At 40.1% G+C, this 13,835-nt stretch overlaps 1 protein-coding gene across 5 annotated transcripts in view; it reads right to left on the reverse strand.

Annotated features, from left to right (window-relative positions):
- Positions 1 to 7,119: 7,119 nt before the first annotated feature.
- CHN1 (chimerin 1) overlaps positions 7,120 to 13,835 on the reverse strand; it is a 217,555-nt gene continuing 210,839 nt past the window's right edge. For 3 of the 5 annotated variants that reach the window (XM_049887498.1, XM_049887499.1, XM_049887497.1), the window contains 2 exons: positions 9,643 to 9,748; positions 7,120 to 7,960 (listed from right to left, as the gene is read on the reverse strand). In XM_049887498.1, coding sequence (XP_049743455.1) covers positions 7,789 to 7,960; positions 9,643 to 9,748 — 278 coding nt within the window. In that variant the 3' untranslated portion in view covers positions 7,120 to 7,788. The remainder of the gene's footprint in view (positions 7,961 to 9,642; positions 9,749 to 13,835) is intronic. The other 2 variants (XM_049887500.1, XM_049887501.1) reach the window with 2 other exon arrangements.

Consider the following 13,835-nt stretch of genomic DNA (forward strand, 5'->3'; position numbering starts at 1 on the left):
GCCAAGCACTTACCCACTGCGACACCAGGGTTCCTTTGTAAGCCTTGTTGTTATTAGGTGCCATAGAGTCGGTTCTGATTCATAGCCACCCTATGCATAACAGAATGAAACACTGCCCAGTCCTGTGCCATCCTCACAATCATTCCTGTGTTTGAACCCCCTGTTGCAGCCACTGTGTCAATCCATCTCCTTGAGGATCTTCCTCTCTTTCGCTGACACTATCCTTTACCAAGCATGATGTCCTTCTCCGGTCCCTCCTGATAACATGTCCAAAGTACACGAAAGGAAGTCTTGCCATCCTTGCTTCTAAGGAGCATTCTGGCTGAACTTCTTCCAGGACAGATTTGTTCATTCTTCTGGCAGTCCATGGTATATTCAATGCTCTTCACCAACACCATAATTCAACGTTATTAGTTTTGTTGGTATTCCTATTCATTGTCCAGTTTTACATGCATATGAAAATACCATGGCTTGGATCAAGCGTACCACCTTAGTCCTCAATTACATGCCTTAGCATTCCTTAATTTCTCATGAATCATTAATGCATTTATCTGAATCAGTATTTTCAAAACAAATCTTAAGGGAAAAAATGTTCTTAAGGGAGTGAAGAAGTTTGCAGAAACACAATGATTCCCACACACAAGTTGATAGTTTGTTTAATTGTCTAAAGTTTTTATTTTTTAAATGCAAGACTTTTCAGAAGCCTTAATAAGTATGCTAACATGATTGTAGTTTTCATAATAACTGGTATGTAATATTTTCCAAGCTTATTTGACTATGGAACCCTTTGCTCTTGAAATAACTGTTGACTCCCAATATATCACCAGACTACCTGCTCACAAACGGAGCTAAGTTTATTAGAAATCAATGCAGTAAAAGAGAACTCCACTGAGTCTAAACAGTGTCTCAGAATAAGGAAATTCAGAGGAGGATTATGTACGGTTTTGGGGCGTGGGTTCAGGTGGCTTAAGGTGGGTCTTTCAAGGCAGAGAGAATACAATAGTTTAAGATTGGTGACATGGTGAGGACCTTGAAAGTAGTGTTAATAGGTAAGCTACTGTGTGGTAAGCAAGCTGTTTGCCCAGGTGAACAGTCTATTGTCTGAGATATATTGATCTTCAAGAATTGCCTGAAGCAAACAGTGAAGTTATTTATTAGTTTACATTTGTACCCTCCTGGGCAAAATTTTTCTGGAACAAACAACTGAGTCATATTGACACAGGTAATCTCTGTTCTTAGACTTTCTGTTGCATTGTTGTTGTGAGGTGCCATCTAGGGGATTCCAACTTGGAGAGAACACATGTGACAGAGTAGAATTGCCCCATAGAGTTTTCAAGGAGCGCCTGGTGGATTCGAACAGCCGACTTTTTGGTTAGCAGCCATAGCACTTAACCACTATGCCACCAGGGTTTCCAAAAAATTGGCCAATGAAAACCTTATGAATAGCAGCAGAACATCATCAGTGCGAGATGATGAGCCCCACAGGTTGGAAGGCACTCTTAACACCACTGGGAAAGAACAGCCTCCTCAAAGTAGAGTTGACCTTAATCATGTGGATGCAGTAAAGCTTTTGGGGCCTTCATCTGTTGATATGGCAGGACTCAAAATGCGAACAGCTGCAAACATCCTTTAATAATCCGAACATGGACTATATGACGTATGTATGCTAAAGGAGGACAATGAACAAGGGAGACCGAAGAAGAAGTGATAGCTTTGAATTATGGTGTTGGTGAAGAATACCGAATACACCATGGACTGCCAGAAGAATGAACAAATCTGTCTTGGAAGAAGTACAGCCAGAATGTTCCCTAGAAGCAAGGATGTCGAGACTTTGTCTCACATACTTGGGACATGTCATCAGGAGTGACTAGTCCCTGGAGAAGGACATCATGCTTGGTAGAGGATAGGGTCAGCGAAAAAGAGGAAGACTCTCAAGGAGATGGATTGACACAGTGGCTACAACGATGGGCTCAAACATAGCAACGATTGTGAGGACGGCGCAGGACCAGGCAGTGTTTTGTTGTACACAGGGTTGTTATGAGCCAGAACCACTTCTATAGGCCCTAACAACAACAAGAACAACATGCAATTTAGGATAAAATTTGCACAAGGAAAGGAAGCTGTGAAGGCAGAGTCGGGCTTAGGTCAGAGACTGGCAGGTGAGAAATAGGACATAGGGGTAGCCAACAGGAAATGATGTCAGTAACCCTGGGGTTACTGCACACAGGAGGCATTAGGATTCCCTGGGCAGCTGTCTGCACAGGCCCTGCCCACAAAGAGTTTGATTTAATTGGCTGCAGTAAGGTCTCAGCTGATACTCATGTACATACAGGATTGAGAAACATGGGGCTAGTAGTTGCCAAGGTGTGATCCTCAGACCAGCAGCACCAGCATCCCCCGGAACTTGTTAGAAATGCAAATTTTTGGATTCTTCTAACTCAGAAATTCTGGGTCAGGGCCAACAAACTGTTTCTCAAGTTCTCCAGGTGATTCTGAAGGATGCTAAAGTTTGAGAACAACTTTACTGGGCTAAAGCAAGTAGAGTCAGAGAAGCAGGCCACTAATGGGATGAGGGCCTGGTGTCCTGAAATTTATGATTATGTTTAATGCTATGCCCTGGTGCTGAGCAACAGCTTCTTTTACTCCTAGAATCCTGGGACAGAAACACCTGTGCTGATGTATGTGAACTTAACCTTTGTATGCCCGTATCATCTGCTTTCTGTTTGGATACCAAAAAAAAAAAAAAACCCCAAAACTTTTGACCAAATTATTCCTCACTATAGTTTACCATGTATTTTCCTTGGTAAGGATAAAAACCACCTTAGGAAAATGTCCATTCATATGGAGAAGCAAAGGAATTCAAATATCAGGCCAGACTTGATTCTTTGCCTGGACAGGGCCAGGCTTGTGCCCAAGATGTGTCTGTAGACACATTAGAGGAAAACCACTAGTCTAAAAACCAAGATGTTTGATATAATGACAACCAAAATATTTTTATTTTTTAAGTACAACATTCCAAGTTCATGGCATTTTACTTCTAGAAGGTCCTTTTGGCTAATTCCCTCCAATGAGTCATTTTAATCCCTAAAACATGACCCCCTCTGCTTTTTTGTGTCTGACCACAGTTGGGATGGGGGACTAAGCAGTTATGCTTCCGAACTACAAAAAGATCCTAAGATAGCTTCACATGCTGATATTTTCTGCTACAATATAATTTTGCCCCTATTTGAAATACAATAAAACCCCCAACTCTTTCAAGTGTTTACCAGGGTTCCAAAAACCAGGTCAGGGACACGGTGCTTAGACCTCGTGGTGTTGTTTTGTGCTCTTTACTTGAATAAGCAATAAAGGAAAACACATTGTGAAATATGTTATGACTGAAATACTGTTTTGAAATCTGTCTTCAGTAGGAAACAATAAAACTCATATATCGGGGTTATCCTTACAATATATGGTGATGAGTCTTAATTTTTTAGATTAGCTGTCTTGATTTTTGGGTTCAATATGTGTAAATACCAATTCAGTCAAGATCTCTGTGTGACATGCAGGGTTAGTGAAATATAATTTACTTTAAAATTATTTGAGCATTTGCTGAGAGGCACTGATGGCTTTAAAAATGCAGAAGTGTTGGAACCAACGAACGTTTGAATCTATAATAAAAGCATTAATACAACCTTTATTAATACAATTGCTAATTGGTCTTAAATGGGATTTGATGTTTTAGTTATAACCTAATTCCCTGACAACACATAACCAAGGGAAAACAGCAACGTCAGTGTTTTTCTTCATTACCATCTGGGAAATGTATCTGCTGTAGATAAATGGCGAGACTCTGAGGTGTCAGGGTGAGATCATCACTTGTTCCAGAATGACTAGCTGTGCAAGGAATTGGCCCAGATGAGGCCCAGTGCACAGGATGCCATGGTAGCACCATCACTGGCCTCATCTGAGACCGAGGGAGCAGTAGTGCATCCATGGCAGAGGATCCCAGGGCTCTTCCACGCTGTCTGTCTCATTATAGGTAATACACACTCACCCACAGGCACACAGCTGAGTAGTTAGGCTTTTGCTGCTTCCATGTAAACTCACACTGGGTCAGTGTGAAGTCATTTTCATTGCATATCTCCTTTCTCTATTGGTCAAGTTAACCCAAAGAAAGGCAAGCACATCCTCACTGTCTCCTTTGAGCCTTCTGTAGAGGTAGGACACTGAGGCCCAGAGGCAATAACATGCCCGGTAAGCAAAAGTACAAAATGCCAGTCTGACTAGGTCAAATTGACCCAGCAAGTTCCTTGGGAACTGGAAGTCATCTTGTTCCCAGACTGTTATGGATCGTGTCCCCCCAAAATATATGTTGTAAATCCTAACCCCTGTATCCGTGGTTGTAATCCCATTTGGGAATGGATGATTTTTGTTATGTTAATGAGACAGGATTGGTGTAGGGTGTTATCTTAAATCAATCTCTTTTGAGATATAAGAGACTTAAACAAGCGAGTGATAGAAGCAGAGGTGGGGAAGATGCCAAGCCACAGGAAGATCACACAGGAGCAAAAGCTCAGAAGAGACAAGGACTTTCCTCCGGAGCTGATAGAGAAAGAAAGCCTTCCCCTTGAGCCGGCGCCCTGAATTTGGACTTCCAGCCTCCTAAACTGAGAAAATAAGTTTGTTAAAGGCACCACTTGTGTATTTCTGTTATAGCAGCACTAGATAACTAAGACGAAGGGCTAGCATGGTGCCGGGCACACAGGAAATCTTTGTGTCATGAGGAGTGCAGATGCACCAGGGGCTGCAAGGCAGAACTAGGTCTCTTAGTACGGAACCCTGACAAGGCTGCACTGTTCTCTGCCTTCTACAATCCACTGCAGTGCAGGCCATCAAGGCTCACAATCATATGTTCAGTGAAAGTGTGACACGTGATACTGATAAATTCAAAGATCACTACTTCAGCTGATAAAAGGAAATGTCTTTCACTTAATACTAACAAATGTGATTATCTATTAGTATTAACAGACAATCTTTATATTGCAAATCAAGTTATAAAGCCACTTAAATGTTTCCATAAGAGGTTAACTTTCCAGTGACTAAAATACACAGTTGGGCGAAGTTTTGGGTACCCTGATTTTCCAGTGTGCTTTTTTTTTTTTTTTTAATTTCTGCATTTTACCAATAATATCTTATTAGCTTTGGGGAGATAAACTCTAAAATATTTTGTTAAAAATGAATAGCATTAGAACTCTGAACTCAATTTACTCAGAGATCTTCCATCTGAGCTCATCAAGTAATCAAAACCATTCTAATAAATATCCATTCTTCCACTTACAGACATGTTTTAAAATTCACTGAAGAACCACTTCCTCTGGGCAGCTGGCCTAACTAACTGGCATTAAAAACAAACAATGTGGAAAAGGGAAAATCTCTGATTTCTCAATAATTTCTGTAAAACTATACACAAAATACTAAGACATGGACACTTTACACTCAGGCAGGGAATCTGCAGTGCTGCCAAACCTGTGGGTGATCATGGAGAGGTTTATTTGGCTCTCCTCCCACCCCTGACCGTGGTGGTAACACATAGAAACCTCTGCCTCTTCATAAAAGGTCACGGTTTAAGAAATCTCCCACTGACCACAGAAAGATTACAGTATATACAAAAGATTATTGAGCAAGGGCCTCCCTGAGCAACTGGGAATTGTTTCTTCATTTCAAAGAAGTATCACCCGACTGTCTCAGAGTGTTTACAGATGATGTAGCTGTTATTTCTATCTGCATGTCCTAAGGGTGTGAACCACACATTCAGCTAGTTAAAAATGTACTGAGTGCACATATTCACTGTGCTGATAAACAACAGCCTTGTCTGAAGACACACTCAAAACCTTACCTGAACATCTGCTTAATACCCACTATGACCAGATTGGGGTGTGTGCCTCAGTATTTGCACAGACATTGCTACACAGCTACAGGTAAATGTCTAATTTTAGTAAAGTACCTACTCCGAAGTCAATCATGTATGTCTGTATCTTTTAGGGGAAAAATAGAGTGATTACATTCTAGTAAAGCACATTCCTTTACAACTGTTTGTCTCTTTTAAAACAACTTCGTACAGAACAGACTTCAGCCATGAACACGTAGGATATACCTGACCCAGGGACAGATTGATTTGATCAGAATTCTCTGACAAATGTATTTCACGGGTCAAAAGCCTCCATTTTAAACAAAATTTCTCTTATATAAAACAATTTTGTAAAGTACATTCTCTGTACTTTACCAATCTGTGTATCCAATGTTGCCTAGCTCAATGACATTTTTCATTGGTCTGAGACTGTGGCTGAGAAGACAGCTATGATTGTCTCCCGAATGTTTACGAATGTAAACGTTAATTAAAGCATATCATCAGCTTCCTACTATACCCTAGAGGCAAAAATATGGAAAAAAGTCCACACTTCTCTCAGTTCCCCTTACCTTTTTGAGATAAACATAAAGGACTGAGATGGCAAAAACTGAAATGTGTCTTGTATTCTTCTATTTGTAAAGCAGGGTACAACCTGAGCTCTGGAAGGTGCTCATGTGACAGATAAAGCAGCAGACTCTGGGGGGTCATTTGCTCAAAGTCACACAGATGGCTCATGACAGTACCAGGCCCAGAACCGGGTTCCTGGCTCTGGCTTTGACCACCCTTCTCCTTCTCCACAGGGGGTACTCATCTCTCGAAGTTTTGTCAACTCATTTGTAAGGAGGCAAAAGACATTTTCGTCAAACTAAATACTTAGAGAAGGTCTCTCTTTTTAATTAGCCTTTTTTTCTTTTTCTATTGGTTCCAGAGGGAATGCCTCCCCTCCCTTTAAAAGGTACAGGGAATATTCTAAATTTCTGCCAAAGTAGTACAAGAAGAAAAATAATTCCCGTGAATTGGTATACTAACTCTAAGCAGTGTAATAATTATTATTTAAGGAACTCACCACAAAAATTCTAATAGTAAACAAAAGAGGTGAGGGGGGTACTCAATATTAAGTGAACGGTCAAACACATTTTCCCAAACACTCTCAATAACTGGAAAAAATAAGCTATAAATATTTTTGGTTTCTAAAAGCCAAATTTAATAAATTAACGTATGCATGCCAGATAAAAATACAAAATCACAACTGAAAACCAATAATAATTTAACAGCAAATGCTCTGTTGTACATTTTTTATTGGTATGATAACTTATTAAAGTAACAAATCCAAAAACACATTTTGCTTTTGCTGCAAAGAAAGTACTCTGTTATAGAAGGACTAAAGAAACCAGAAATAACCATTTGAGAAAAGTAGGCATAAGATATAGTCTATGGCAATGCAAGGGCCAGAGGTGCTGTTTTATCCACTTGTGGGTGCATGTTTGAATAAGTATCAGAGACCAATGACACAGAACCCGAAAGCAAAGTCACAACAGGTTTACTCTGTGAAACATGCTGACTTACAACCACAGACTACCCAGGACGAAGGGGCTGTGCAGGTTTGCTGTTTTCTTTGAATGGGGTTCTCTTGCCATATAGGGGGCTAATCATGCAATAGCTTGAGTTTCTCTTAACATGATAAACACCCAGGATACTAGAACTGGAAAGCGTGTGTTCACTGTTTTACAAGGACAGCTGAGCAGCACTACAAAAACAACAAAAAGTTCCTTCATTTTAATCTGGTTATATGCCCAAACCTCTAACCAAGAAATAATTCAGCTATAAGAGCCAATTAAATTACTATAAAACATTCCTTCATCTGTAAAACATTTCTTTTTTCCCCTCGAATTAAAAATTTAAAATAAAATGTCTTCATTTTTGATAAGCAGCTCCACCACCAGTCTCTGGTATCGTATATCATTCAATGCAGCCATCGCGTCTAGTTCTGGGGATCTCATAAGAGTTGGTCCAAAAACAATTCCAAGGTTCTCTGCATTCATAAGATTCTCCTTTTCATGAAGGGTCACTCTGAAAAATACCAGGAAAGGAATAAATGACTTCGCAGAAGCCATGCGGTTCTTCATTGTGCTTGAGCACTAAAAAAAGTAAGATTCACAGTAACAGTTTGTGCCCACTTAAAATGTATCAGCTCTTCCACTAAATTATTCCTCTGTACTTCTCCTTACCCACAAAAGTACTGACTTTCCTTAAAGTAAATTACATTAATAAACAATTTAAACTTTGGGTAACTCACTGGGTTTCAAGCCTGAATTAAAGCTTTGGACTGTGTGGGCTGAGTTCTATTTGAGGTTTATCTGCCACAGCCTAGAGCTGCAGGGGCAGGTGTGCACATAGCAGAGAAAAGCCTGGGTCATCCTGGTGATCCCCCGCACCCTTCCTTTGGCTATCTTGTTTCCCATGGAGTGTATCTGCAAGTCCACCAGTTTATTGAGTGCCTGGGGAGAGAGTAACAAAAGCGAGTAATAGGAAATAGCTCAGGGCATGCACCATCGTCAGGGTACCTAAGCATTCATATTCTTTTTACCACTATGGTAACTGCACAGAGACTATAATTTGGGACTTATTCCTTTGTTTTAGAGAGGAGTACTTAATTGTATCCGAATATGAAGCAAACTTGATTTGCCAAGTGAAGCTGTAAGCATATTATACAAAGGCTTGAACTCACGGATCTTTTAAAGAGGGAAAATGTGGATATCCCTGCACTAACTATTCACTGCTGTGTAACTCATGAGTTACATAGAGATGTTCAACTCACTGCAGTGAGATCTAATCTCCTACTCCAAATAAAAATTATGCAAAATAGATGTCAAGTTCTGCTGTCTTTTATGTTTCTGATTGGTCTTATAACTTTTAAACCTTTAAAATTTGGTCACAAAATTTTGAAAACTGTTTCAATTTGTAGAGATTAAGGGTGACCAGGCTGGGAAATAAAGCTACGCTACTTTAAAACATTAGACCAGAACTAATTCAAACATTATTTTATTTTCCATTCTTCCCTTTCCCTACTCCACTACTTTTTATGCCAGTTTTCAGCACTGGCAACATTAATAACCTAAAATCCTATCACTAAGTGCCTACTTGATAAGCACATAAGAAGTAGCTTCTTGCAAGGTGCTTTTCTCTTGCTTATTATATGCTAGTGTCCTTACTGTTTTGTTAGGTGCCATCCAGGTGGTTCCAACTCACAGTGACCCCATGTCCAAGAGAATGAAACCCTGCTTTGTCCTGCACCATCCTCACGATCATTGCTATGTTTGAGCTCACTGTTGCAGCCACCGTGTCAATCCATCTCGTTGAGGGTCCTCCTCTTTTTCGCTGACCCTGTACTTTACCAAGCATGATATCCTTCTCTAAGGAGAAACATCTTTACAGCTACAACCTTTTCCCCTTCCATAAAAATTAATGCACGTCCTCCTTAGCAAAATATAGATATCTCTAGCATATTTGCAAACATATACTGGAACTGCAAATACATTTATGTCGGAATCAAATCTGCATTCAGTATTGCAGTGCAGAATTTATTTTCAGCATTCCCTCTCAATTAGGGCCACTTCACCCAAGAAGACAATATAGCTATGCGTTTTTTTATTCATTCAATAGATCATGTGCCCTTTCTTTCACCTTTCATCTCATTTTATTCTTAACACTGGGATGCAACACAAGTATAAGATTAAATGTCTGTAACTTGCCTCTTCAGATGCGCCATGAGGTACCGGAGGGTTTCGCAGTGAGCAGGCGGCAGTAGTTTCAGTGCTTCGTGAAGGGTTTCCAATTGCTCATCGGGATCCATAATTTCTGAAACAGCAAGTTGAATACTAAGGGGAAAGTTAACAGACTCCTGATACAAATGGTTCATTTAATTTTCTTGTGGTGCTTTAAACCTGGCAAGAAATGCTCTCTTACAGATCCTTGCCCACAGCTTTGGAAAATATTTTAAAAGTTCAAGTCCCAGATTTCCAAAGGCTCTGACTTTCAAATTGGCAACACTGTTCACTCAGACTTTTTTTGGGGGGGGGGGCGGGGGGAAGAGAGGGAAGCATCTAGTTTTTTCATTTGAATGTTTTAGAGTCTGGTAACTAGGGAAAAAAAGACTCCTGGTTGCACAGTGGTTAAAGTGCTCGGCTGCTAATTGGAAAGTCAGCAGTTTGAACCCACAAGCTGCTTGTGGCAGAAAGATGTGGCAGTCTGCTTCTGTAAGGATTATAGCCATGGAAATCTTATGGGGCAGTTCTACTCTGTCCTATAAGGTCACTATGAGTTGGAATCTACTTGACAGCAATGGGTTGACTAAGGAAATTAGACACTGGATACATAGGGTTTTTGTTGTTGTTGTTAGTTACCATCAAGCCTTCTGACTCATGGTGACCCCATGTGTTACACAGTAAAACTGCTCCATAGGGTTTTGTTGGCTGTAATCTTAACAGAGGCAGGTCGCCAGGCCTATCTTCTGTGGTACTGCTGGGTAGGTTCAAACCACCAACCTTTTGGTTAACAGTCAAGGGCAAACTGTTTGTGTTACACTGGGACCTCGATATATAGGGTATAGGTATAAAAAATTCAGACTCATATGTAGACACAGATTAAGAACTTATATATTAAATGAGTCATCTCATTACAGGCTTATTATAGTGATGTTATGTTGTTCAAAATATTTGGAAAATTCTATTTTAGCAATAGTGTATAAGCCAAGCCTCTCCCCCTTCTCCATGCCACCTCTACCAAAGTTTTATTACTTGATATTCACGATTTTTTCTTTTTAAACCAAGAAATACATCATCTAACATTTGTTTCCCTTATTCATTAAGCTTAAGTTTTAAATTACTTTGGGTTATATAAAAAAATCAAATCTTCTGTCAAAGCACAAAAATTTTCTACTACTTAGGATATTCAGAAGAATGTACTGCAGACTTTGAAGGCAACTCCAAATGCTTTGAGTGATGACAAGATCCCTGAAATAAGTGTGACTCTTCCAAAGGTGCAAACTTTGAAGGGGGCCATCGTCATTTGGATATTTTCACTCTGCAAAAATCTGGCTACATTCCCCTGAGTCACAGACTGCATTCAATTCATCAAACATTCTAACAATCAGAAATGACAGACATCTTCGGAATTCTGTGCTCCCCAAAAGAGCACCCTAGCACATTCCTGCTTCTATCCAAATGTCAGGAAGATGGGGTGCTTTTAAATGCTGGGTTTCCAGACAATTGCAACAGGACCCCATACTGCTGAGCCCTAATGAGGAAGCAGCTTTGAACTGCGGGGAAGGCGACACTGGAGCAGAATGGAACAGTCAGGACACTAGACCAAGGAGCCTACTCTTTCTATCTTCTACTTCTAGAAGAAACTTAATGGCCATGCATTGGAGTCAGGTGAAAAATGAAACTAAATGTGAAAAGTTCTTAGCATTGGCAAACACACAGAGATGAGCAGATATGACAAATCTCAGAATGTGAACAATGCCTAAAACTTTTTAATTCAAAGAAATTTTATATTTTACAATCCCTGGCCAAATCTTCCTCAGTTTCTGGTTTACTTCTTTGCAATAAAAAATGTATTATTTGCCATTTGCCCTGATGATGCATGGTCTTTGAACCCTGGGGCCTTTAAAGAGTGCCAATTCATAGGATAGTAATACCATCTCCGATACTGAACTTCAATTATTCAATTGCTAGAATTAAGAGAAGAAAATTCCATTTGCTATCTACTTAATTTTTGCCATAGAATTATTAATTTGAAAATGACACTATTCTGGATATTGATAAAAGAGTAATTCAGTTTCCACTTAACTTCCACAAAAAATCTTTGTAGGGATAATGTGAGGCAGTGTGAAATTAAACATGGTGCTGGTGGGGTAACAAACAAAATTCCCTGCTCTTGGGGAGCTTACCTTCAGTTGGGGGGTAACTGACAATAAACAATGAATATGATAAATAAGCAAATTTAACAGTATATTAGAATGAGGCAAATGCTATGGAAAAAACAGCACAATAAAAAGCACTGTAAGTACTGGGGGTTTGCTATATTAAATGGGGTGGTCAGGGTAGACCTCAATGAGAAGGTCTTGAGCAAAGACCTGAAAGAAGTGAGGGAGTGAGTTGTGTGGAGATCTGGGCGATGATGGTTCCAGGCAGAGAGACAGCACGGAAAAGACTCTGTAATGTTTCAGGAAAAGCGAGGAGCCAAGCGTGGCTGAAATAGAGTGAGCAAAGAGGTGAGCAGGAGATGAGGTCAAAAAGGCACTCTATCATGTGAGGTGATGCAGGCTATTCTAGGGATTTAATGTTTACTATGAAAGGAAAGGGTCTGAACAAAGCAGGGCTAAGGTCTGGCATACATTTTTCACATATCTCTCCTTTGGCTGCCATGTTGAAAACAGGTTATAGAAGAGCAAGAGTATAAGCAGAAAGACCATTCCAGTAACTATTATAAAAATCCAGATGAGGAATGACAGCAGCTTAGACCAGTGAAAAGTGATGAGAAGTTTTGGATTCTGGATGTACCTGGAAGATCAAGTGCACAGGATTTCCTCCTGAGGGATGTATGAGAAAGAGATGAATCAAGAATGACACAAGTTTTGGGCTTAGGCACCAGGAAAGGGGATGGAGTCTCCATTAACTTAGATGAGAAGGATGTGGAGAAGACCAGGAGTTCTGTTTGAGATGTCTATCAGACAGCCAAATAAACACGCTGGCTGTGGATTAATCTGGTGTTCAGGGAGAAGTCTAGGCTGGAGATATAAATTTGGGAATATATGACAAAATGCATTGAATATACTGATATCAAAAGTGAGAGATTTTCCTTAGAATTTATTTCTCCTTTACTTCCACTTACAGGAATATTACCCACTACCAATTTTTCAAAGCATGCAGATCTTTAGCCCTGACAAGACCATAGCATAATCTAAGAGGGAGATACACAAAATGCAATGCATTCGGAGATGAATGACCATCATCATCAGGACGATGGTCAATGGGAAAGAGTTAAAAGCAGGCAGATTTCTGTTGTACACGAGAAGGCTTTACGGCTATCACATCTGTCCACCAGTGGACTGGCTGCTTATTGAAGCACAGAATTTGTGGTTATTGGGAATTTCAAAAAGAACGTGGTATAAAAGAAATCTAGCTATATGACCATGCATGGATTGAATTGTGTCCCCCAGAATTATCTGTCAACTTAGCTGGGCCATGAGTCCCAGTATTGTGTGATTGTTCACCATTTTATGTGATTTCCCCATGTGCTGCAAATTCTATCACTATGATGAAATAAAATGGATTAGTGACAGTTATATTGATGAGATATACAAGATTAGATAGTGTCTTAAGCCAATCTCTTTGAGACATAAAAGAGAGAAGCAAGCAGAGAGACGGGGGAACCTCATATCACCAAGAAAGCAGCACCAGGAGCACAGCGTGTCCTTTGGACCTGAGGTTCTGCGCTGAGATGCTCCCAGACCAAGGGAAGACTGATGTCAAGGATCTTTGTTCAGAGCCAACAGAGAGAGAAAGCCTTCCCCTGGAGCTGGCACCCTGAATTCGGACTTCTAGCCTGCAGGACTGTGAGAGAATAAGCCCCTCTTTGTTAAAGCCATCCACCTGTATTTCTGTTATAGCAGCATTAGATGACTAAGACAGACCCCTATGAGTAAAAACTCTAAGATTCTATGGTTCTCCTCAATGTAAAATTATAAGTTCACTCATCCAACAAGTATTTATTGAGTACCTGTTAAGTAAGTGAGGGACTATGAGGCACCGTGGACACAAATAGGAGTGAGAGTTAGTCTAGTAGGGAAAATAAGACATAAATATAATGCAACATGAAAGAAAAAGGCTGTAGAAAAGGCCTGGGCCAAGTGTGATGGGACTACAGAGGAAAACAATGGCAC

Source organism: Elephas maximus, chromosome 6 (genome assembly GCF_024166365.1).
Source record: "Elephas maximus indicus isolate mEleMax1 chromosome 6, mEleMax1 primary haplotype, whole genome shotgun sequence".
NCBI classification, from domain to species: domain Eukaryota; kingdom Metazoa; phylum Chordata; class Mammalia; order Proboscidea; family Elephantidae; genus Elephas; species Elephas maximus.